Below are 26628 nucleotides of genomic sequence, written 5' to 3'. Positions count from 1 at the left end.
AAGAAAAAAAAAGAAAACATTTCTTTGTTGTTAATCAGTCAATGCTGTGAAACATGCCCTGATCCTAAATCAGGGCCTTCTGAATCCATCCATGGATCCATGCAGCCAACCAGCGAGCCAGCCATTTTCTATCATGTTTGTCTTCATTCGGGTTGGACCTGGAGCCCACGCCAGCTGAATTTGAGTGAGAGGAAAGGTGACTTGTCACCAGTCACAACAATCCCCAGTCATGGTACATACATTATAGACAAACAACCAATCTCTTTTGTCACTCACATTCGTACTCATGGTCTCAAATTAATGTAACATGCGTGATTTTGGAATGTGGGAGGAAGCTGGACCACCCGGAGAAAACCTGGACAAAACCCACACAGAACCTGAAATTTGAACCAAATCTAGTGTAATGAGTCAGTATTTTTGTGACAGCAAACATTTGTACACGGACTTAGATGTCAAGAAGTTTGATTATGCATGCCATAGTCCATAAAATAGAGATACTATACAGTTCCTGTATCGATCATGATCCAAATCTGATCTCGATTAGAACAAGATCAGTAGCCAGGTTCGTCAAGTTGTTTTTCTTTCGCACAATTGAATGTGATTAACAACCTAAAGTAAATTATGGAGACCTTATCCAACTGAATTATACAGCCTCTTTAAAATAAGGGACCGGGACTCTAAAGAGATCAATAAAATCATTAAACAGAACAAGCTGCATTCAGCTTGTAGTCCTCATAGCATCAGTTTGATCATTCCGGTCAATTATAGAAACCATTTTTTTGTACTTCAATGAGGGAAGGTATAGGCAGTCAAAATGGAACTGCACCTAATAAAGCCCTAGAAAATAAAACTGTGAAGGATTATGCTGAGGTCAAATCTCTCAAAAAGGCATTGTCTCTTTTTTTCATCTTTATTAGCATTGGTTGGATCCTTCCAAGGAGATTAAAAAGCAAATTCGGGGTAAGTGCACAAGACAGAGACTACATGTACACATTGGGTGTGTGTGTGTGCGTGTGTGTGTGTGTGTGTGCGTGTGTCTATGTAACATCTGATCAAAACTTCATTATCCAATAACACAGAAATAGTGGCAAAGAAAACAAAGGACTGATAGGAAGATGAAAAGATAAATTCTCTTAAGTGGAGATGAACATAGAGGGCTAAGCATGCAATGCGGAGGTCTCAACAAGCGCTAAAGTTCTATTCAGTTTATAATTCCGACGGGCATTTGTGTATAATGTGGATGTTTATACTGTAAATGTTTCCAGCAAGTTTCCACGTTCCAGTCATGCAGGAGGTGTGCCCCAATGGATGCCCGTGTAGATCTACTACAGCTCAGCTTCTGGTAGCTAACATCAAGTGAACCTTTGACGACTCAGTGTAGATGATTGCCACCTTGGCACCTTAGTCTCCATTTTCCTGGATAGCAAAAATCCAGTTCTGCGCTTGGCATAACTAAGGAGGGGGATAGATTTAACCCGGTTTTGGTAATTTCGTGAACTGTTACATCCTCGCGCAATTAAAATGGGACATCTGCACTCAAGTGGCGTCACCACTGTTGACTTCAACCCTGCCCAATCAGAGGGGATTTTTTCCTTGCCTTTAAAAGTGGCGCAAATAGTCTTTCATGGAGATGTCTCCATATACAGAGGAGGACTCACAATCCTTGCATGATTCCATTGTACCCTAACAAAATAGAAAATGAGCTAGTGAAAAAACACAGGCAAGTTAAATGTCCGTGTCCCCCATTTATTTATTTGATCAGTATCCCCTCCAACGATTGCTCATTCTTTCCCCTCGCTTTCTCCAGCCCCATTGCTGTATACTAGCCAGTACGTGGGCTGATTTAAAAAAATGTAATAATAATAACAATAATAATCATAATAGTAATACTTGGATTGGGTTGGGTTGGATTCCAACTGTTCAGATGGATTACCTTTGACATCTACCACCACACATCTGCGGAGGTCAGAATTTGCCTGTCTGGGCCCCAATCAAATTCCCCAAAATCATGCTACAGCAGCTGTCCCAAGATTGGGACTTTAGGTAGGAGCAGATGTAAGTTTAGACAAACGAACTGATACAGAATCATCACATCGCTTGTTAAAGAACACACCCTTGCTGTGCCAGAATGGCCAGCTTTGTGCAGACTGGTCTGTCACATTGGCAAATGCGTTGTAAGTCTGCACGAAAGGAGCATATTCCAGAATTTGCGCTCCTGCATTGTGCCATTTACAGAAATATAGCCCCTAATTATTTTGAAATGATCGTTTTTGATACACACTGTATCTCTTATCCTCATTTGCGTTGCGTGTATGCTGGAACCTATCCCAGTCACTGTAACTGCAGGAGAGAGGTGGAGATACACACTGAACTGCTCGCTAGTCAATTGCAGGGTACAACAAATTCATTCACACTTACATTCACACCTACAAGCAATTTAGAGTCCTCATTCAACATACCATGCATGTATTTGGAATGTGGGAGGAAACCAGAGTACCTGGAGAAACCCCACAAATGCACGGGAAGAACATGCAAACGCCACTCAGGCAAAACCGGATTTGAATCCCGAGCCTCAGAACTGTGAGGCAGACATGCTAACCAATCGCCACTTGTAATACATTCCTTGGAAATCACGATACGACATCTCTGGCGAGTCATTTTTAGAACAGGCCTATATGTTAGTGACCACTGGCCCTGTGAGTATGGCCTTGATCAATTATTATATCCATTCTTAGAGTCTAGTGTTCTACAGCATAAACCTAAATAAATGCACATACAGTATCGTCATTCCCAAACAAGAAGGGATAATTGGTCCAAAGTTAGCCATGAAATGAAAAGTAGTGCTTTTTGGAGATTGCCTATGCTGTAAAAAATAATAAAAAAAAAAAACGTTAAAATAATTGGCTGCTAATCTGTTCACAGTTGGCGGCTGGATTTTGGGCTTCTCTGTTAAATTCTACCCACCAGATCCATCAGTGCTCATTGAGGACATCACCAGGTGGGTCTGAATTCTCCAGCAGCTCTTTTATAGCGATCAACAATACTTGAGTAGGACAGTTGCACAAGCCAGCTCGAGAATTTACAGTAGATGGAAAAGATGATCATCTCATATTGTGGAACCACATCTGAAAAATATTCACATAAATTCAAAACATGAACAAAACATCATCTTCAGGTTCCAATTATCATGCAGAGCAGGACGCCCTTTGCCTGATTTTGAGTAATATTGAAATCTCTTGTAGTGTAGCCCCTGCTTTATGCAATCTGAGTCTTTGAGCACAATAAAATCTGCCCATCTGTCTCTCCAACAGTGCTAATGTCATTTGAATTCATCTGTAATACACATGCATTTTTTTTCTTTGATTGTCATTACTTTAATAAAAGGATCAAAACAATCTCAACTGCTGGGCTAAATACACAATTTACTTCATAAATTATAAGACGTTTGCATTGATAAAAACAAGTTAAACGTAGTTTCACAATTTCTCAAGCAGGCAGCCATGTTTATGAGTGTATAAAGAATGACGTTACCGCACAGCGTTGGAGAAATTCCCAGCGTGCTCAGCATCCTTGTAAAAAAAAAAAAATGACTTCCATATAAATATTTCAATTAAAAAAATAATTACTTAACTAAATACAAATTAAATGTGCAATAAAATGTAAAATAAAGGCATTTTACTCATGTGGTTAGCACATCCAGATAAACAAGCAGTGGCTGAAACAACACTTCATTTCTTTTATATAATCTTAAAGATGTAAAGAAATCATCCATTTATCCATTTTCTTAGCTGTTTATCCCCACGAGGGTTGTGGGAGTGCTGGAGCCTATCCCAGCTGTTAACGGGCAGGAGGTGGGGTACACCCTGAACTGGTTGCCAGCCAATTGCAGGGCATGTAGAGACACACAGTTGCATTCATAATCACACCAAGGGGCAATTTAGAGTGTCCAATTAATGTTGCACGTTTTTGGGATGTGGGAAAAAAACGAAGTGCCCGGAGGAAACCCACGCAAGCATGAGGAGAAGATGCGAAATCCACACAGGCGGGGCCGGGATTGAACCCGGGACCTCAGAACTGTGAGCCCAACATTTTCCAGGTGATTCACAGTGCCGCCCGTAAAGAAAACGTTTGAAAAAAATGCAAGGCATAACAGGCATCCAGTGTGTGCGGGCTTGTGAGTTAAGTTGGCATTGCTACGATGTGTGTACAGCCATGTTTGTTGGGGAAGTTAAATTCTTATTGTATGTTTATATCTGTTTGTGCTGCATTAAGTTGGGCTATAGTCACACCAGAGGTCATTTCCAACTTTTTTTTTTTATCCTAATGTGACAGGTATCAGGATTTTTTTTCCATGTTAGTACGAATAGTACAATTTCTCCTATTGGGCCCTCCTTCCATTCATTCGCTTCAGTTTATCTGAGGTCGGGTCGCAGGGCCAATAGCTTTACCAGTGGCTGTACCTACTTCATGCCATTTAATAGAATACCATTAATTTGTTCTGTCTGTCTTTATGACTCACTGGCATAAATACATAAACAAAGATACATCATTTATTGGAAATATTTATTTTTGGAACAATTAATTACTTAATTATTAATAACAGTGAATGAACAAGTCATTTAAAAAGACCCATTGCTCAATCTTGTGATCAGATTGGTGATAGGCTATTGTTTTTTTTTTTAACTCGCTGATTGGTGATTGGTCCCAAAAATCTGGATCGTGTGAAGCCTCGTCACAACCCATAGCTCCCGAGCGTAAGTGAGGGTAGAAATGTAGATCGGCCAGTAAATCGCCACATTGTACTGATATACATGGTCATGGTTGAATACCTTCGTCAAGGGCACAAAACACATTTTGCCTGGTTGATCAAACTTTCATGCATCGTCCACTGTCCCATGGCTAGGATGAAAACCCCCTGAATCTGCGCTTTGAATTCCTGATGGACCCGCCAGTACAATTTCAAATGTTTTCAAATCCGACCCAGGCCTCTATAGTAATAAATGTGTAAATAAATTGGGTAAGTATCCAATGTAATGTACTATGTATGATCATGTCCTGCTGATGCGACCTACAGTGTGTCACCAAAAAACAAAACAGTCACAATAGTTCATCAAAGGCAAAGAAAGGAGCAGAAAACTGTTAAATCTTTTTTTAAGCTTGGCAGTGATTGTATATTTGCCTTTGTCAACTTCCTACAATCTTTTTTTTTGTACACTGCTGGCCAGTGCTGTGATTTAAGAACTCAAAATGGGGTAATAATAATGATTAGTGTTCAATGAAGTGATTTCATCAATGATTCATGTGCATGAAATACACTAGATCCACCCCACGTCTATGGGTTTGTGTATCTATATGTCAACTCTGCAGGGGGTGGAGGTATGTGGTGGCCCCGGGTGTCTGCGACCACCCCAGGCTGAAATTCAAACACTGCCGACTTTTGCGGCCACCCCTCTAACGTTCCCGGTGAAGTGTTTCAAAGTGGAAATGTTCGAAAAACAATTTAAAATCATCATATGTAATAAAAAAAATACATTTGCTCATTATATGGTCATACATTTTGCAAACTTTTAATGGGAGGACAAAATTGGCCACACTGTTGCAGACTGGGAGAAACAAGGTTAATTCTCAAGTCAGTCGTTGTCTTCTGAATTGGATTTTGGCTCCTGTGTCTCAAACTTGTGGGAATCTGTAGTCATAAGTCACTTTTATGGTTTTTGTAGTGGATATTCGATCACAGTTGACAGTTGAGCGAGGTGTGGTTTCGGCATATTCAAGAGGAACCGTCCAAGGTGCTTAGGAACTGAGGCTCGATTTATTTATTTATTTTGTCACAATTCTAAAGACTGATTTTATATTCTTGGTTATGTTTTTAATCATTCCATTTGGGCAGGGTTGTGAATCATACTTCTCCATCCTGTCGTATTTGGAAGGAATTTATTTTTGCTTGCAGGAACTAGGAAAGGATACTGTTAAAGAAACGGAATAATTAAATTCCCCAAATTAGTTCTGACTACAAACGCCTCCACCTGATTGGTTACTTGATTGTAAATGACTCGAGACTAGTCTGTGAATCTAGTGACTGGAGGCTAGTCTGTGATGAAGCAAAAACAAATCCAAGTAATCTTATGTATGACAAATTAATTTGGAAAATATACAATCTTTTAAGTTGAATGTGTACAGTATGTCATGTTCTGTTTTTATGTGTGCCCTGTAACTGACTGGTGACCAGTCAAGTGTGTAGTTTCCTTTTCACCCAGTCACCTGGGATGATTCCAGGTACCCGGTTCAAGCTCACCCACGACCCAGAATTGGATCAGAGATTAGAAACATGGCGGGATCAGTAAAGATGTGTTGTTTGCTGGCCTTTTAAAGAAAGGGAATCCACTCTCTGTTTATTTATTTCTCTCTCTGTTTCTTTTGCAGTGATTACATGTAAATACAGTACATGCAGTGGGAACAATTCAGATTTGGAATCTATGCAGGCTCTAACCTCATTTATGTGGTTTTGTGTCCATGCGTTTTGTGTGTATGTGTGTGTCTTATCAAGCGCATTCCATAAATCTAACGTGTAATCCTTATGTAGAGTTCTTCACCAATCCAAAAACAACTGAGTGCGTGAAGGGTAAAGATCAGTTTGTGGCCAGCAATCATCTAAGCCCAAGTCAGAACACCTTTTTGGCATAAAACCACAAGACTCCAAATTCCAAATTCAACATTGGGTAAACGTAACTGAAAAGTGGCATATTTGACAGAACATGTTCTTTTTTTTCGTGCTTGTTTTCTCATTGGAATCAAAACACCGAAGAAGCCTGAAATAATGAGTATCAGAATAATTGGTTAAAATAACTGATAAACCGCTGAAATGGCTGCTATTCAAAAAGCGAATACGTGAGACATTTCTGAATTGCTCTGACGCCACGCTGCTTGCATTACCGACTGTGTTTATAAAAGATCGTTTTTCCAAGTGACCCAGTGTGCACGGTGGTTATTTGAACACAGGAAATCTCACTGGAGTTGTTTCAACCCGAAAGCAAAGGTTGGTTGTAACTTTTGGCATGATAGGTGGATATATTTATGACTTTTTTTCTCCCGAACTGAAAAGTTTCTAGTCTCCAAGACAATCAGTATGAATAACTGTGAAATTGTTTTTGGAGGGACATTTTATTAAAATCTTCACAGACAAATCAACCATAAGCCGTAAGCGCTATAAATGTGTTCCTTTATACTGCACCATGGGATCTAATTAAAGTTATTGAAACTGGTTACTTGAAATTGATTTTCTTTGTTAGGTGCACAAGGAATCAATAATTGTCGTTGAGGCAATTTGTATGTGGCTGAACACCAATGTGACAAAAGGCCATGAATAACAGTTTGGTTTGCATTTACTCGATCATGACATGCAGTGAACACTTTAAAGTTGGCCACAATACACTGCTCACTCCGCTGGTAGAGCTCGGATAAAATTATTATTATTTTTTTAAATCCAGAACAAACATTTGAAAGGATCCGTTCCATGCATCGACTGTCGATACCATAAAACTTTATGAAGTAATTGCAGGCCTGTCGTGATAATTAATATATCGACTGATTTTTCATTAAAATAAAATGGATACGATAGTTTTCTGGACTTGACAATGTTTTGTTGAGCCAGTGTGCGGTTCACTATGTAAACTGACAGAGTTGGACGGCCGTGTCATTGGCCGGTTTTGTGAAAATCTGCTCATGGAACGCTGGCAGACCAGAACATTTTTGCCATTGCTGACTCCGTCCAACACTTCACAACCTCGCTCCATGCGCAGCATATGTAGAGTCATTCAACAGGGATGGGCTAAAGGCAGACTACACTCTGAACTGGTCGCCAGTGAGTCGCTTATATCACCATCCTTTTTCTGTACCGCTTATCAGCACACTGCGGATGTGGATGTGCTGGAGCCTATCCCAGCTGACTCTAGGTCAGAGGCGATATACATATTCAACTAATCATCAGCCAATTGCAGGGAACATATACTAAACTGACAACCATTTGAACTCACGTCCACACCCAAGGACAATTTAGTGTCCCCAATAAAAGCATTTTTTGGGACGTGGGAGGAACCCCGAGTTCCCGGAGAAAACCAATGCAGGCACGAGGAGAACATGCAAACTCCACACAGGCGAGGCCGGTTTTGAATCCAGGCCCCAAGAACTTTGTGGCAGAGGTGCTACATTTATACACACACACACTTCTGGTGTAGAAGTGTAAAAATAAGATGACAACTATCATAAAGGGCTGGGCTATGAAGGGAAATTGGGCTAGCTAGTAGTTATTCAATTCATTTGGCTCCATGTCATATTTGTTGAAATCATCCATGCATCAATTCATCAATCCTTTCGGCTTCAGTCTTCAGTTTCTTGAGATTTGCTACAAAGCCAGTTAAAGATGACGTCTAGCCCCAAGTGTGAAGGTTAATTTGTGATGTCAAGGTAGAATTAAAAAAAAGATGTATGACTAAACCTAACAGATGTTTGTTTGTTTGACTCTTCAGGTATTACCTGTGCCTCCAGTTGAGGGACGACATCCTCTCCGGTCGTCTGCCGTGTTCTTTTGTTACGCACGCCCTCTTGGGGTCTTACACTGTTCAAGCTGAACTGGGTGATTATGAGCCTGAGGAACACGGACCGGACTATGTCGCCGACTTTCGCTTTGCACCTAACCAGACACGGGAGCTGGAAGAAAGAGTGATGGAGCTGCATCGTAACTATAGGTCGGTGCACAAATTTACATAATTGCCATTGATACTTTGCCGGCTATGGCAATTGTTTGTTTGTTTGTTTTTTAACCTGTTTTGCTGCATGGCCCTGCAATGGTTGGATCTGTAAGTGTTTTGTGTTGGGACAGTTTTACTGTGCAACAGGGGAGTTTGAAATAATGCCTCTGCTTATTTTAGATTTTTTTTTAATTATGCTGATGGTCATCAAAATGCAGGGGGACAGAAAATCATTTGAGAAGACAGACACAAGGACAGCATGGACAAGCGGAAAAGATGTGTGAACCACAGTAGAATAATAGTTAACGTTACAGCAGTCAAATTTGTGTTCTTATTCATGGATGGGGGACAGGGGTGCGGAGCGCAGGGGAGCAGTGGACACACGGTGAGGACATGCAATAACTACGTAACCAAAAGAACAAGATGAGAGAAGACAGAAAAGGGCAGGAGAGGACAGAAAGGGAGGAAACCAGGAAGGCAACGCTACTGACGAGTGGTGTGGTGGAAATCTGTTTTTAATCCAAGAACCTGTGATTTGATATAATTGTATTACCCGTGTTGCTATTTTTATTTGTATTTTTTTTTGTCCTGGTAAAAGCATTTAAAGCCTCTAGCCCATCGATTGAAACTTATTAGTGAATGAACACCATATAAGATACATGTTAGTCAGCTGGTGTATGGAGCTGCCGTGATGGCACATTGAGGAATGATGACCTGGACCTCCCCTACCCACAAGGGGGGCAAGTCAGCGAATCCGTCCAGCATGGGAGCCCAACAGGGGGGATTCCACCGTACTACCAGGACCCAGGGAGGTCCTGCTCCCAACCAAAGCGCCCCAACCAGTCTCAAATGCATATGTATATTTTTATTGCATTACATGATGGATGAAGTACAGTGAAGAAAATACGTATTTGAACACCCTGCTATATTGCAAGTTCTCCCACTTAGAAATCATGGAGGCATCTGAAATTTAGGTGGATGTCCACTGTGAGAGAGATAATCTAAAAATAAAAATCTAGAAATCAATGTATGATTTTTTTAACGATTTATTTGTGTGATACAGCTGCAAATAAGTATTAGAACACCTGTCTATCAGCTAGAATTATGACCCCTAAAGACCTGTTACTCTGCCTTTAAAAGTCCACCTCCACTCAATGTATTATCCTGAATCAGATGCACCTGTGTGAGGTCGTCAGCTGCATAAAGACACCTGTCCACCCCAAACAATCAGTCAGACTCAAACTTGTAACATGACCAAGACCAAAGAGCTGTCCAAAGACACCAGAGAAAAAAATTGTACAACTCCACAAGACTGCAAAGGGCTACGGAGAAATTGCCAAGCAGCTTGGTGAAAAAAGCTCCACTGTTGGAGCAATCATTACAAAATGGAAGAACTATCAATTTCAATCGGAGTGGAGCCCCATGCAATATATCACCTCGTGGGGTCTCAGTGATCCTTAGAAAGGTGAGGAATCAGCTCAGGAATACACGACAGGACTTGGTCAATGAGCGGAAAAGAGCTGGGACCACCGTTTCCAAGGTGACTGTTGGGAATACACTAAGACGTCATGGTTTGAAATCATGCAGGGCACGGAAGGTTCCCCTGCTTAAACCAGCACATGTCAAGGCCCATCTTCAGTTGGCCAATGACCATTTGGATGATACAGAGGAGTCACGAGAGAAGGTTTTGTGGTGAGATGAGACCAAAATGGAACTTTTTGGTCATAATTCTACTAACCGTGTTTGGATGAAGACGACTGATGAGTTCCATCCCAAGAACACCATCCCTACTGTGAAGCATGGGGGTGGTAGCATCATCCTTTGGGGGTGTTTTTCTGCACATGGGACAAGGACGACTTCACTTTATTAAGGAGAGGGTGTCCGCAGCCATGTATTGTGAGATTTGGGGAAACAACCTCTTTCCCTCAGGCAGAGCATTGAAGACCCGAAGCACACAGCCAGGAAAACGAAGGAGTGGCTCCGTAAGAAGGACATCAAGGTTCTGGCGTGGCCTAGCCAGTCTGCAAACCTAAACTCAAAACAAAATCTTTGGAGGGAGCTGAAACTCTGTGTTTCTCAGCAACACCCCAGAAACCTGTCTGATCTAGAGAAGATCTGTGTGGAGGAGTGGGCCAAAATCCCTCTTGCGGTGTGTGCAAACCTGGTGAACAACTACAGGAAACGTTTGACCTCTGTAATTGCAAACAAAGGCTACTGTACCAAATATTAACAATGGTTTCCTCAGGTGTTCAAGTACTTATTTGCAGCTATATCACACAAATAAATCGTTTAAAAAAATCATACATTGTGATTTCTGGATTTTTCTTTTTAGATTATCTCTCTCACAGTCGACATACACCTACGAGGAAAATTCAGACCCCGCTATTATTTCTAAGTGGGAGAACCTGCAATACAGCAGGGTGTTCAAATATTTATTTTCTTCACTGTACTTTGAACTGCCTTAGCTCTAAATTACTGCTGCTCTATTTCTGCAGATTTTTGCCCAATAATCAATTTCAGTCAACATTGAAACATCTTCTTTTCCATTTTATTAGTGGTAAATATCTTAAATTAGTACTTGAGATTAATTTTTATACTTTTGAATTTTTGTTGTTGGGTGGCAATCATAGTATTTTCTGTACAAAAACGAGAAGTTAAAAATGTTCGTGTGTTTATAATCCTTTTAGGATTGTTGGTTCTATTTTATAGGATTGAAGGAAATGACCAACTCTAATATGAAATTCTTGGAACAAGCTTTGACATGACATAGTTATTTTTGAATAAGTAGACAGTTAGTTCCACTTTGTTCCTATGTGGTTCAGAAAATGGGGATTTTGTTCTTCTCAAAATCAAGATTGTGCCAGATTGTGGAGGAAGGATATGGTGCTGAGTGAGATTGTGTGGTTTGTTGACCTTTCCACCAATCCGACAAAGTGGTTGGAAGAAATCGTTTTCTTAAAATAATTGTGGCATTTGGGACTTGTGCTGATAAATAGGAAATCTGACAGTTTGGTGGTATTGCATTCTATGTGTTCTAGTTCCAGACAAGTTAAATGTTGATAAACATTTGGATGTCACAATCTATGAGGTAATGCATTTGGATAGCTCAGTAATAGTGTTCGAAGTTGCGTGTGTCGTGAAGTCCTCATTCCGTTTTACCTTTCTGAATGGTAGCTAGGCTAATTGTACTTTTGTTATTGTTAGAGTAATTTTTAAATGGCAGAGTTTGGCATTTGGAACCATTTTAATGTGGGTTTGTAAGGGATAATTGAAAATAAATTGTTAATTCGTGGTAACCTTTTAATTTTTACTGGAGCTATAACACATAGAAGTGAGATAGGTTGGCTGTTCCAACATTTTAAATCATTACAAATCAGTCGATGTACTTGATTTAAATGATTGGATACTAATGCCTACATATTTGATATTTCCTGTCACAATAGGATAGTTGCTCTGTATAATTCCATGACTTAATTGTTGTTGGGAATATAATTGAGTTAATCCAGTTAAGAGCATATTCTGATAATTGTAAAAATGTCTTAATCAGGTAAAAAAAACTTTGAAAGTGATCCTGGGGGTTCTTGTAAATAAAGAAAAATGTCATTTGTGCAAGGATGGATTTTGATTTTCCATTCAATTATGTCTCATTTGTGATTACACCATAGGGGAATGAGTCCAGCCGAGGCCGAAGTGAGTTTTCTAGAAAATGCCAAGAAACTCTCGATGTATGGTGTGGACCTTCATCACGCTAAGGTACAAAGACATAAGCCTAGTACATGTACAGGACATATTAGCATCATACTCCTGATAGAATGACTTTTCCATGCACTGTTGCCAACCCTGCTTAGGATTCTGAGGGGATTGACATAATGCTGGGGGTCAGCGCCAACGGTCTACTCATTTACCGAGACCGTCTAAGGATCAACCGCTTTGCCTGGCCAAAGATCCTCAAGATCTCATATAAGAGGAGCAACTTTTACATCAAGATTCGTCCTGGAGAGGTAGATTAAATCAAATAAAAAAAAAACTAACTCTGGAAATCGTTTTGCAAGTTGGTTGGATCACATGGTTAGAGTCCAATTTTTCATTTAAAGACCCAGTAAACTGACCAAAAAAATGTCCTGTAAATGTGACACACCACAGAAAAGAGCGCTTTTAGCAAGTCTGCCAAATTTGAAGGAATTAAAAATGCCACAAGTATACAAAACAAGGTTGCCAAATCCTGAAAAACAGAGCCCACTCTGCAAAACCCATTCTCCAGTTGCAGGATTCTGTGGTCATGTCTACTGAGTGCACGCTGCGGAACCTTCAGCTGTCAATCACTTTGGCATCTGTGGCTCTTTGCAGCTCAAACAGCCACACACATCCACTGTGTTGATTAAACAATTAACTTTCCCTGATACATAGCTGCTATGTGGACTCATACAGTGTAGGAGACAAAGCCAAGTGAGGTGCCAACTTATTGGACAAGCCAACAAAATACTGGAAACCAGGCTGCCCCATAATCTTGCCAGCCAGGTAGCCCAATATCAAGTAAGATTGCGCAAATAACAGTTCCCGAAAGTGTCTCATTTGTGAGGGGCCCGTATGGGGAGGGGCTGTGACAATTTAGACAGGCCCCACCACCAGTATGCCGGACTGCGGGAGCCTGCTCCTGTGGGCTGGCGTGGGGCGGGGAGCCGTTTGGTTTACCTCACAGCTGCCTCACTATGTGCCGCGTGTGGGGGCACGCTACAGAGACACTATAGCTCAGATTTGACATAACACTTCAGGGAAGATGTATTTTGTCAGGTAGTAATCATAGCTTGATGGCTGATTGTACGCTGTAGTGGTAGAAAAATACCCTGTATTATTTTAAGTAGCGCTTGCGTGGTATAGCCACTGCATGGAATAAATGTGGTTCCCTACTTCTATACAATGTAGTACAGGGGGGAGGAATGACTTATCCCAGAGGCCTCATCTGGTCTCATTTCAGCCCCGCACCACTGAAAAATCAGGCAAACTAAGTGAAAAATAGTTTTATCCAAAATGTCACCAATCCAGTACTCCATATTTCTTTGCACATTTTCAGCATCTACCTTCAAACATATTTAATGTATTTAGAAAAAAAAAAAAAAAAAACGTGAACATGACTTTACTGGGTCTTTAATATTTTCCCTGCTGGCAGGACAGTGAAAGACAGGATACAACATCTTTCTCAGCATCGTGTTCTCCTCATGAACGTTAGTTTTTGTCAGGGGTGAATGTGAGCGTGATTGGTTGTTTGTCTATTGCGTGTCCTCCATTTGACTGGTGACCAGTCCAATATGCACACTGCCTTTCGTCAGGATAAGCTTCAGTGGTAGGACATGGCCGGATGGATGGATTAATGGAGTACGAGCCACTATATTGCCAAAGGTATTCGTTCATATACTGTACCTTGACTCACATGAATTAAAGTGACATCATATTCTTAATCTATAAGGGTCAGCATGATATCAGTCCACCCTTTTCAGCAACAGTATAACAGCTTCAACTATTCTGGCAGGGCTGACCACAAGGTTTAGGAATGTTTTATGGGAATTTTTGAACATTCTTCCAGAAGCACATTTGTTAGATCACATGCTGATGTTAGACCTCTGTCAGTCTCTGCTGCAATTCATCCCAAAGGGGTTCTGCCGGGTTGAGGTCAGGACTCTGTGCAAGCCAGTCACGTCCATCCACCAGAGACTGTCATTCATGTTCTTAGAAACCATGCTTTTTGCACTGGTGCACAGTAATTTTGGAAGAGGAAGGGGCTAACTCCAAACTTTTCTCACAAAGTTGGAAGCATGGACTTGTCCAAAACCTCTTGGTATGCGGAAGCATTCAGCAACCCTTTCACTGGAACAAAGGGGCCAAGCCCATTTCCTAAAAAAACAAACCCACACCATACTCTCCCCTCGACCAAACGTTACACTTGCCACAATGCAGTCAGACAAGTACCGTTCTCGTGAAAACCGCAAACCCCAAACTCAACCATTAATGTGCCAGATGGAGAAGCTTTATTCTTCTTTTCAGAGAACACATCTCTGGAAGTCCGGTGGCGGCATGTTTTACACCACTGCATCGGTTACTTTGCATGGCACTTGATGTATGCCTTGAATGCAGCTGTTTCGCCAAGGAAAACTATTCCATGCAGCTCTTTGTGGTTGGGATGTCTGGTCTGCAGTGATCAATGTGGCAGAAAGTTGGCATTTTGTTCTATGCGCCTCTAATCTGTCAGTTTATGTGGCCTATCACTTCATTCCTGAATTGCTGTAGTTCACAAAGGCCTCCACATTGATAGAATACATATTACATTCTGTAGAATATTTAGAAGCAAAGAAATGACTGGACAAGTTGCAGAAATGGCACCCAATCACAGTTCCGCACTGTAATTCTTTGTGCTCCAGAGAGCTACCCATTCTTTCACAAATGTTTGTAAGAGACAGTTTGCAATTTTGGGTGTGTAATTTTATACACTCGTGGACATGGAAGTGATTGGAATGCCTGATTCCAATCATTTGGATTTGTGAGCGGAAACGTTTGGCAATTTAATGTATGATGTCCAAAGAAGAGCCGAAATCAGACATCGATCATCCATTCATTTTCTGAGTCACTTATCCTCACGAAGGTCCCGGGAGTGCTGGAGCCAATCCCAGCTGTCAACGGGCAAGAGGCGGTGTACACCCTGAACTGGTTGCCAGCCAATAGCAGGGCACATCGAGACAAACAGTCACATTCGCAACCACATCTTGGGGCAATTTAGAGAGTCTAACTAATGCGTCTTTTTGGGATGTGGAAGGAAACCCGAGTCCCCAGAGAAAACCTACACAGCGAAAACATGCCAACTCCACACAGACAGGGCCGGGATTTGAAGCCTGGTCCTCAGAACTGTGAGGCCAATGCTTTACAGCTGCGCCACCGTGCTCCCGATATATATCAGTCAACTACAATCAAATGTTTTCTTTTTATCCCCTTGCCACTCTATTACACAATTATGGATCTATAATTATTATATATGACTAACCAAGAGTGTGTTGCTTCCTTTTTGTTTGTTTTTCAGTGTAAAAGCAAAGCAAACCACAATTAATTATATAGTGCATTTCATGCACAAGGTATGTGCTTTAAAGAGAAAAAAAACCCTTAAAAACTAAAAACTAAATAAAATGTGTGTACAGTGGAAGAAAGATCATTTAAAAGTGAAAATGCTCCATAAGTTGTGAAGAAAAAACTTTTTTTTTAAAACTGAACTTAGAGCCGTTGAACCTTGGGGCAAACTTCAATTATTGTTGCACGTTATAGACTTGCATGGAGCATAGCAGCTAATACCTGCTTCACCATTTTTAATTTGGACTCTCTGGCCTGTTATAAGATCTGAGTTGGCAGATCTCAGAGCTCCACTGGGTTTGTACCCCATTAGCATTTCTCTCATATATTCAGAGCCAAAATGATTTAGTGATTTAGAGACCAGTAGCAGAACTTTAAAACATATTCTAAAGCTGACTTGGAGTCAATGTGAAGACTTTAGAATTGCAATAATATGTTTAAACTCCTTAGTTCTGATCAGAACCCGAGCTGCAACATTCTGAATGATCATCAGCAGTTTAATGCTTTTTTGGGGCAGTCCAGTCAGAAGACCATTACAATAGTCAAGTCTGCTTGAGATAAAAGCCTGGATGGCCTCCTCCTGCTCTGCTTGCACATGAGAGCCTTCAGTCTGGATATGTTCTTCAGATGGCTGTTTTGATGATTGATTTGATTTGTCTGTTGAATGTCAAGTCTGTGTTTTTTGAAGAAAGTGACTCCAGGTATTTCCTAACAGCAGGCCTCTTCAAGTCTAGTACAATTATGACTGTTTGATCTTCAGTCTATGTCCTGAAGGGCATTTATGGTGTTTAATGCCCATTGACTATATATCCCGTCAGTGGTAGTTTTCCTGGCCAGTCGGGGTTCTGTTTCGCGACAGGACTGTCCATGTGTTTGTTAAGGACCTGCAATATTGCTAACAACCTATCGATTGGACAAATGTTACTTCTGTTCGCATCACTCCATATCTGTTGCACTGGGTTTTTGTTAGGTTGGGTGGGGTTGTACGTGTCAACAAAGAAAATGTGTTTTAAGGGAACAGTAAAATATTGATTCTTCCATTGCTCTGGAGTAAACACAGCACACCCTCGCACTGTGCCTTCATCTTTCCCCGCACTTGCTCCTCTCACCCTTGTTTTCTTTTTTCCAACATCCACAATCCATCACTCTTTCCCTAACACGGCTCAGTATGAACAATTTGAGAGCACCATTGGCTTCAAGTTGCCCAACCATCGGGCCTCGAAGCGACTGTGGAAGGTTTGCATAGAGCACCACACTTTCTTCAGGTAGGACTTGCTCACTCCCCTATTCCTCACTGTCGCATGGAATAATCCAACTTTTATAGAAATGGGCCTGGTCCTAGATTATTAAATCAAATTGAGTCCTGCAGATTGTGTGGAATTGATTGTTGATTAATTGTGTGTAGCAGCAACTGAGGCAAAACAGACTGAACTGTGGCTATAACAAGCAGAGGTGCTGTTGATTAAGTCTTCAACCACAGTTTTGGCTGCTCCATCAACTCTTTAAAAGATATTCATTGGTTCATTCATGATTTTGATTAGCCATAATAAATAAAACTCTTGACAGTATGGAATAGGAAGATAATTGTATCCTCTGAAATCCAGGACTAAAAGACATACAGCCATTTCTTTATTGCCCACTTATTTTCAACATTATCTCTGAACTGCTTTTACAGGTTAGTTTCTCCAGAGCCACCTCCAAAGGGCTTCCTGGTGATTGGGTCCAAATTCCGATACAGTGGGCGAACTCAAGCCCAAACCAGACAGGCCAGTGCTCTGATTGACAGGCCCGGCCCTCTATTCGAGCGCTCTGTTAGTAAGAGGTACCTGCTGTCCCGAAGTATTGATGGCGGTGAGTACACAAATTGGTCCTCAATTCCTCCAGTGTCTTCATGTTTTTATGGTGTTGTGAAGGAAATAATCCACTGTATCTTGGCTTGGCTTTTATCCTTGCCTTTAAATAGGATTCATATGTTGTAAGAGACTACTTTACATCTAATTACTGTCCTGGCATTTTCAGTGGTTCACCTATCACTTATTGGTAGGCTTTAAGGAAAACTGCACTAGTCTCTTACAGTATTTTACATTTATTTCAACTACATTATCAAGTGAAACAAAGAAAAAAATAATTTGTGACAAAGTATAAGAATTGGTCATAAAGATCAACCAAATTGCTCATAGTTTTTTCCCCTCCCCTACTCAGATCATATTTGGTAGACATACTTCGCAGGACCTTTTGTGAGCGTAAAAAGGGGCAAATGCCAGCTACAGTACACAACATAGTATAGTAGGAGCAGGAATTTAGAAGAATGTACGGTAAAGGAATAAAAATACCCTCTCTTGCTTAATTTCTCCCTTTTAGAGAATATCCATCATAACTGCCTTCAAATCCAGATTCATTCAATGCCAAACAGATCTTTACATGTGATAATCAAACACTGCATTTTTTTTTACCTCCACTGGAACCAAACCAGCTTCAGCTTTAGGTAACAGTATGGACCAGTTGTCTCAGCGAAGCTCGAGTGAACGAACACAGTTCATGTCCAGAGAAGATCTGGACCAAGAAGGCAGCCTGGACTTAGACCATGATCACGAGCACTATCCGGACCAGGACCAAGACCAGGGTCATGACACTGATGAGGACTTAGAGCTGCATCGGGGCCCAGAACACATTCATGGTGGAAGCACGTCAACATGCTGCAAAACTTTGGAACTCAAGGTACACAGCGAGGGGAGAACTTTGGTTCTCTGGCATTGCTGATTAATTGCTGATCAAAACAAATGAAACATTTGATACACAATCTTGTACTGAACCACATCCTCGACTTTCGCAATCATGGAAAAACCTACTAAAATAATCGTATCTCCTCTTCACCTCCCTTTGCATTTGACATTGGTATTCACAATGCCTCCTTTCCCAATCATTTGACCCGATTGCCCCCATTTTCAGCTTCTCTCAAGACATTTGAGAGATCCCGCACTTGCTTCTTAATCTCCTTATATATTTTTTAAAGCCTGTAAACGGTTTCTATCCTCTCACTGCTCTAATGCCATCATTCCCTCTTGCTAATCACCCCCTTTCCTTTTCTCTGACCTTTTCTTGCCCTGCGGCTTGTGCTGTCCTGCAGGCTGAGGAAGCAGCCTCTCCTGTAAACTCAAAACCAGAGGTATTTTGGCCCCTTTCTGTGCGTGTGGTTGTGGGTGTTGTTGGTCTAGCACAGCACCTCATGTCAACTCCAAGTGTCCCTCTTATGAATGTTTATTCCAGAAAGGAATGTTATTTCTATTCAGACAGTGATTTTGAAGTATTACAATGCTGATAATACATTGTGAGATTGTGAATAGTATTAATGCCTGCAAATAGTTAAAGCCCAAGTGTCATCCCTATAAACATTCTAAAATAGATATTGTAATGAAAAATACATATAACATTATTCACTTCAATGTCCATACGAAAAAATAAATGTGAGCGGAGAGCGTGTTATCCATGCGCAAAGTTGCAGAAGTGTCATTCTACGATATCCAGGTGGTCGCCTTATTGGCTGCATCCTCCGTTCGTGACGTCACCCGGACATTTGGAATGAAAACACGCGGTGCACCTTAACTATGGGAGACAAACGAGCCCCTTCTGACACCGAAGCTCTTTTCGAAAAGGACAATACCACACAACCGAGTGAAGTTACCGGAGCAATATTACACGATTGTTTCGAGCCCTCGGGGCAATATTACACTATTGTTTCGAGCCATATTGAGTTGATATGCGTCCATGGCCAAAGCCCATTCCCGTCCGATCCACTTTCGCGGCGGAGATGAGCCATCACGGGTCATTGCAGCCGCCGGTATGGCTTATGACAGAGCCAAGCCATCCTGCTTTAGGGTGGTGTTCACAGACGCCGCAGTACTGAGGAACACAGTCGAGCTGGGGCGCTTTATGTGCACACGCGGCTGAGTTCTTCAGAGCCGTCCCCGTCCGCAAAGTCCTACAAGCAGCCTTCGCAGAAGCAGTGACCGCCAAACGTGGCACCTCAGCTGGTGTGGCTGATTTTCGGCAGCGGGGCGCTTTATGCGCACATGCGGCTGAGTTCTTCAGAGCCGTGCCCATCCGCAAAGTCCGACAAGCAGCCTTCGCAGAAACAGTGACCGCCGAACGTGGCGCCTCAGCCGGTGTGGCTGATGTTCGGCACCGTGGTGGCATATAATGGAGCTGAGCCGTGCTGCTTTTAGGGGGATGTTCAAAGCCGCAGCAGTACTTGTTCAACACCGTCAAGCCGGGACGCATTACTGCCTACCTGTCATTTGGAACCCTTGAAGCTCTCGTCTATTGCACCCATGCAAATCATTTTTCACGACGAACCGGGTCTCTTGCAAACTTATGAATGGTAAATCCATCCTCCCGAGTGTTCAAGCAATGTCCAGCAATGCAATGAGCCAGCATTTTGGCCAACACGAAGGAACAACGAATTAGGTAAAACTAATACAAATAAACGAGTCCACATGAGGGCGGTCCCGCCATGTACGTCACTTCCTGCTTCTTCTCGAAAACAAATCCCTCGAGAGCATTTTCATGGCGGGAGTTATAAAAAGCTGGATACGTCAAAATCATGTTTTGTCTGTTTTTGATTTTTTACAACTTTGGCAAAGTTATAACCCTATGGATGTAGCCAGCCAATAGAAAGCCAGATAGACAGCCAATACTTTCAATTCTAAATGATGATGCGCATCCTAACCTTTGCTGCTTTGAAAATAATGACAAAAATATTAATTCATCGCATTTAAAACATAAAAAGTATGTAATCGAAAATTTCAGTGGTTATCAAACATTTTACACCAAATACTGCTCAAATGATATTTAGCTTTAAAAGAAATGCTATCATGACCAATATGAAAAAAAAACCACATTGTTCATCAAAATGGAGATGTTTTATTCCCAAAAAATATGAAAAAAAAGAAGATTTACACATTGTAAGCCACTGTAATGTTATGCAGTTTTAACATTAACAATGCACTTATATAAGTTTAAGAGCATTTTAAAAAGGTACGTTCCAAGTGATTTCATGAAAATGTGTTCGAAAAGTAAAAAAAAAAAAAATTAAAAGTTTAAAAACAAACAGTTCTTCAAAATTAAGTGCAAATGTACTAAACATTCTATACAATTAAACTGTTTTGCGGCTCATGACAGGCAGTCTGCACAGCACACTTTGAGAACCACTGCTGTAGAGACCAGGTGCATACATTCAGTTTTCATAAAGGGGCTGATTTATTTATTTTATTTTTTCAAGTTCACAATACAAATACTGATGGCCCTCAAGCACTGCTGATTATCTAGAAATTTTCCCTAATTGACTGACTAATCTCTTGAGGCTCCACTTTCCAACAGCCAAGCATTAAACATGATAATATTTGATCATCAACGTATTTTAATAAGATGTCAGTACACAAGATACACTTATTTAAAATGCCTCATACACTTAGTCATGCGCAGATACAATCAATTATCATGTGGGCTTTAGGGTAAGTAGACCCACCTCCTCATGTTTAGTCTTGTAATTAGTACTTAATTGGACAATCTCGGAAATCATTGCTTGATGACAGTGTGAATGTTTGCTGTTTGCCTTCCTTTTCTTGGCTATGCTTTTACATCTTTGCATGCAAATTACCCAAACTAATGAAATGAAATCACACCATCTTCTGCTTTGCTTAAAACGCCTCATCTCACTTGGCTCACTCCCCGCTCGGACAAGGATCTGGCCACGGCTCGGCCCAAACAGGAGGTATTGCCCTGTCTTGTCTACTTTGGTGTCCATCATTTACTCTCGTGCAAGAATACAACATGAAAGCAGTCTATTTTTACTTCAGTGTACGATATTCACAAATACATGCAAATCTAGAGTCTGTCAAGGATCTCATTTTGCCGTTGCCACTGATTCATATTTTAAATTTGTGGAACTCAATTCTCCATGATGATGATGATGATAATCATCTCACAAAATAGTGTCTATCAGAGACTACACCTCGTCCTAGTATTTGCAGGATTGGCTTGGGTGTGCTCCAAATGACCAAGACAAACAAAATGACTGACTTGTGATGACTCCTGGTTGAGGAATGAAATGTCATCCTAAACCAATGTGAGACCAAAATGATCACCGATCTTGAGGTGCAGTTCTGTGCTGTTGGTGCCGTGTAAGATACTGAGACTCTGTTCACTAAATGAATTCATAGGAAAACCACCAATGTTATATATATATATTGGGACATAATGAGATTTCATTCATCCACCCCACCAAATCATGTCAGACAGTCAACAGCAACAACAAAATGAGATGTTTGACACAGGCAGTGATGATTTGTGCCATTTTACATGGGCAAAATGCACATCGTCAGCTGTTCTGCTCATCCCACAAAAGCATGTTCTTCCTACTGGTATAACATTATTGGCAAGAATTAAACATTTCGTTCAATGTTTAACTGCGGGTTTGTCAATCTTGTGAAGAGACACTATAAACAGAGCCAAACGTGGCCTGTGTACAGTAATCGAGCATGATGAGAAGTATTGCCTGAGACTCCAATGAGATCCTGTTTAATTTGGGCCTTTTTTGAAGATGCAGATCTGGAAAGTATCTATTTTTATTGGTGTTTGTAACTCTGCCTTGACCTCCACTGTGTTATCAGCAGTTCTTAGACAAGACAGAAGATGTTCTACAGAAACACCAGGCCAGCATCAATGAGCTGAAGAGGGCTTTGAGGCAGCCCAATAGCAAGATGAGCCAACGGGAGAAACACGCTTGCTCTGCTTCTTCTCTTGGAGGAACCCCTGAGCGGAAACCAGTAAGAACGAGATTTAATTCCTGGGTAATGGCATCGTTATTTTCCCTTTGTCTGATCTGTTTGGCTTGGCCAGATGTCTCGAAATGTCTTCTGCAGCCATTCCAAATTTTACTTCGTGAGATAGAAGCAAAAAGTGAGAAAAACAGATCTTGACGTATGACAGAGGAATGACATGATTGGCATTTCCTCTTTGACTTGTTTTGAAAAGTCCATCATAGTGTTTCGTAGGGTAATATTGGATTGTCACGCTAGGCTAATAAAACTGTTTACTCTATGTCAACATAGGCGATTGGTGAAGCCAAACTGATTGACAAGGAGGATGCTAATGGACGAGCGCTGGATTGTGACTCTAATGTGGCTAGAGCTACATTGACGATCACACCTTGGGCAGAGGAAAATGGGGGAACGTGGAACTCTCCAACTGGGATACCTCCCAAAAACAATTTAAGAGGAATAGGGCTTACAGTTAGAAGGCCCCTGGATGCTCCTTTGACCACTAATAATGGAAATGATTCTGTATTAACAAGGAGCTATATTCATGAAAATGGATTCAGCTCCTCTAAAGAAAAGCAAAGCAACGGAACACAGAGCAAAAAGGTGAACCTTTGCCAATATGAGCAAAACATGCACCAAGCACTAACAAAGTACTTAAATACAGTCTCAAACGGAGAAGGGGCGTCAAGAGCATCGCGTGACACACAGAAAACCGAGGGCCGGTATCCTCAAAATTTGCTGAAAGATTTCAGCAAAACTTTGAACTCTGAACATCCTGAAGTCACCAGAGTAGTTCCTCTCAAACCACAGAGATCAAAAAAATCTTCCACAAGAGACACCGTAGATTATATGCACCCTCTAAACCAGTCTGCATGGGGCATCGTTGGGGATGCAGCATTGATACGATCAGAAGGTGGATCCAGATCTGGTGAAGCAACAACTCGAACGGGGGATAATAATAGACGGCGCTCTTCCACAGATAGAGTGAGTGATAACTCAGCAGCTAGAAAATACCAGAGCAGTGCTGGTCCATCACATCATCATCACCAAGAAGAAGAAGAAGAAGAGAAGAAGAAGAAGAAGAAGAACAGTACTTAGAATTCAGGGAGGGAGCAAATTCAGTAACAAGTGGCAAGCAACAGGAAGATGCCCAAAATAATGCAGACTTGAAGGCAGAGGGGCTCCTGTCTAGGTTTCCAACAGTTCCCCCACGAACACTTTCTTTGAAAAAGCAATGGTCAAGAGACCTGCACAGCAACACCGACTGCAGCCACAGCCACTACAGAACCAACCAAGACACCACCAAGAGGAAGCAAGCGGTAAAGCACCCATGCGTCCTGCCAAAATCTGTCTGTCCATCATGGGGAAGTAAAACATTGCATGAGCTTGACGCGGTGACTTGCAAATCTTGCATTTGCCATCTGAAAAGTAAACGGAAAATCACACGCTCATTCTTCAGCACTCATGAGACTGAGAAAGCAAAAGCCATTTTTCAAATTAACTCTTGCCCATGGCCCAGCGAGCTTTTTGCTTTCCTTCGCCGCCCTCTGCAAAGCTTGACATTTGCTTGGCCATTTCAGAATTTCATGGACCTTTACATCAAGGTCTCCTTTATCCTTTGAACATCCTCACATGAATCAGGTGCCCGCTGTTGCAAGGAGCACAAGGCCATTTCCAACGTTCTTTCTCTCAAAACCTATTCGTAAATGGCTGAGAACGGCTGTGAGACTAAATGTCCTGCCTTGGCACCTCTGTAGCAACACTAAACAATCTAAAAACATGAATTAGACATAGTTAGAGGCTGCAGAGTTGCCAAACCTTTCAGGGTTCAGGCATTCATACTGTACATTCCATTTCCAAATGAATACCGTTCACCTGATTTTTATTTATGTTTTTATCTGCAATGGTACAGTGCATGGCATTACAGTTACTTTTGAGCAGAACTACAGCATGCTTCCGACTACAGCTTTAGTTAGGAATTCCGTTGTTTGTTTTTCATCCTGAGTAAGAAACCTGAATGGATGACTTGTCATTCATTACACAAACACTCAGCAGAGAGCATTGCAAACTTCAGCTGTCAAATCTAATGTTTGAGTTCATTTTTCTAATGAAATCCCATTATTTGGGTACCGTTGGACGAAATGTCATCTCAGAACATTTTAGGCTCTGATCCATTTTTTGCCTTAAAATAATGTATATTCGTGCTTTGTTTGTTCCTCTGTAGGAGACCCCTTCCACACCTGCCATTCATGAGGAACCCCTCAGTGATTCTGTGGTGAGTAACCACTCAGCATCTTACTGGATGGTGTTTCTATTACAGGAGTACCTTGATTTTGTTTTCCTTGTGTTTTAAAACTACATTTAAATTTTATTTGGAGGATTTTTTTTTTCCAGAGTCCAAGCTGTCGTCATCATAAAATCTTTAGAACATGTACAGGCAATTTAAGTTAAGCATTTTAACATTCTTAAAATTCTCAATCATCCTGGACTGTTATTGTTTGTTGAAGACATCTTGCGTTTCAGCCCAAGGTTTCATTCAGTTTTAAAGTTTCTTAGAACTGAAGTACTCTTCTATATCGAAAGTGAAAGAAACAGTCCAGTAGCCTTGATTTAACTTTTGTGGATTATACACAATCAAACACTGTTTGAACGCTCTCTAGACACTTGAACTGTAATGAAATTGGGCTAATTGCATTTGCGGTGATGATGCATGCCACAGGTCTTCTCATTCTTCATAATAAAATCAACCAGTCAATGTAAAGCATAAAGCACTCTACTGTTGGATCACAACGCTCATCAGTCAGCAGATGGAAACGAGTGGAGAAGCTAATGTAGAGGTCTACATCTTTACTTAGTCCTGCCTATCGAACAGCACAAATACACTTGACTCAAATAAACAACACCAGTCACAGAATGTCCTTGCTTTACAAAATACAGCCAATACTGGCTAAGAGTCTTATATCCACCCAGCCATAATAAAACTAAAACAAAATGCTATCAAAATTAAACATAAACCTGCTGAACATTGCTTATCACAACCACCACTTAAATTCAGGCATGAACATGATTACTAAACTGCTTCTGATCAATTTAGTAATTGTAAACAATTTTGTATTCATGTACTGTGGTTTTTAATATGTTCTCTGTAACGTTTAGATCATTGAATGTAAAGTAGAATACATATAAAATATAGAATTATTATTATTACTGGTGATCATGACACCAAAAAACTTGCTAATTTCATGCTCATTTTTGTGAGTGCGTGTCATTGTCTTACCTTTTTCATCATCAATTTGGAAAAAGTGTCATAAAAAGTCATACAAATCACTCTCAATTAATCTTTTAAGACTTAAGTGAAGTGCAGAGTAAAAAACGCAAAATGCAATTAGACTAAATCACCTGAAAAATTTGAACAATAAAAACGTACTAAATAATAATATTAATAATACTAAAATAAATACTTTTACCAGGATTACAGAAACTGTGAAAGGAATTCTCAAATTGCATACTCGTAATATAAAAAAACTAATGTTTCAAACACCTAATATTATAAGAGAATAGTGAGCAAATGAAGCGTCTTTGTGAGACTTGTGAGACGAAAGCGTAACTTCACCCACAATCTTGACCTCAGAGCAGCTATATTTATACTCTGAATTTAGCTTAGTACAGTGGTTTTCAAACTTTTTGGGTACCTCCCCCCCTTTTTTTTCTGCGCCCCCCGCCGCTTGAAATATTCGCCGTTGGGCTCTGCTAAGACTGAAAATTGTTAAAGCGGGTGCGGCTGATAGCGCTGAATGGGTAGGGGATTGAAACATTTTTAAACGGGTGGGTGTGGGGGAAAATAATCTGCAACCCCCTTGTTGTGATGCTGCACCCACCCTAGGGGGCATGCTCCCCAGTTTGAAAACCACTGGGTTAGCAGTTAGGCTGGTTAATTTTTCTCAACTCCATCA

At 41.0% G+C, this 26628-nt stretch overlaps 1 protein-coding gene across 1 annotated transcript in view; it reads left to right on the top strand.

The window, feature by feature from the left end:
- si:dkey-178k16.1 (band 4.1-like protein 1) overlaps positions 1-26628 on the top strand; it is a 37990-nt gene that overhangs the window by 4788 nt on the left and 6574 nt on the right. The window contains exons 4-17 of the mRNA XM_061808475.1: positions 918-960; positions 2923-2998; positions 8526-8744; positions 12413-12500; positions 12596-12748; positions 17025-17122; positions 17533-17708; positions 18331-18575; positions 18985-19025; positions 21591-21627; positions 22526-22681; positions 22967-23702; positions 23747-23994; positions 24900-24950. Coding sequence (XP_061664459.1) covers positions 918-960; positions 2923-2998; positions 8526-8744; positions 12413-12500; positions 12596-12748; positions 17025-17122; positions 17533-17708; positions 18331-18575; positions 18985-19025; positions 21591-21627; positions 22526-22681; positions 22967-23702; positions 23747-23994; positions 24900-24950 — 2367 coding nt within the window. The remainder of the gene's footprint in view (positions 1-917; positions 961-2922; positions 2999-8525; positions 8745-12412; positions 12501-12595; positions 12749-17024; positions 17123-17532; positions 17709-18330; positions 18576-18984; positions 19026-21590; positions 21628-22525; positions 22682-22966; positions 23703-23746; positions 23995-24899; positions 24951-26628) is intronic.

The sequence above is a fragment of the Syngnathoides biaculeatus genome, chromosome 2, assembly GCF_019802595.1.
Source record: "Syngnathoides biaculeatus isolate LvHL_M chromosome 2, ASM1980259v1, whole genome shotgun sequence".
In the NCBI taxonomy this organism is placed as follows: Eukaryota; Metazoa; Chordata; class Actinopteri; order Syngnathiformes; family Syngnathidae; genus Syngnathoides; species Syngnathoides biaculeatus.
The sequence above is the reverse complement of the archived record's forward strand: the minus strand, read 5'-3'. Positions and strand labels throughout refer to the sequence as shown.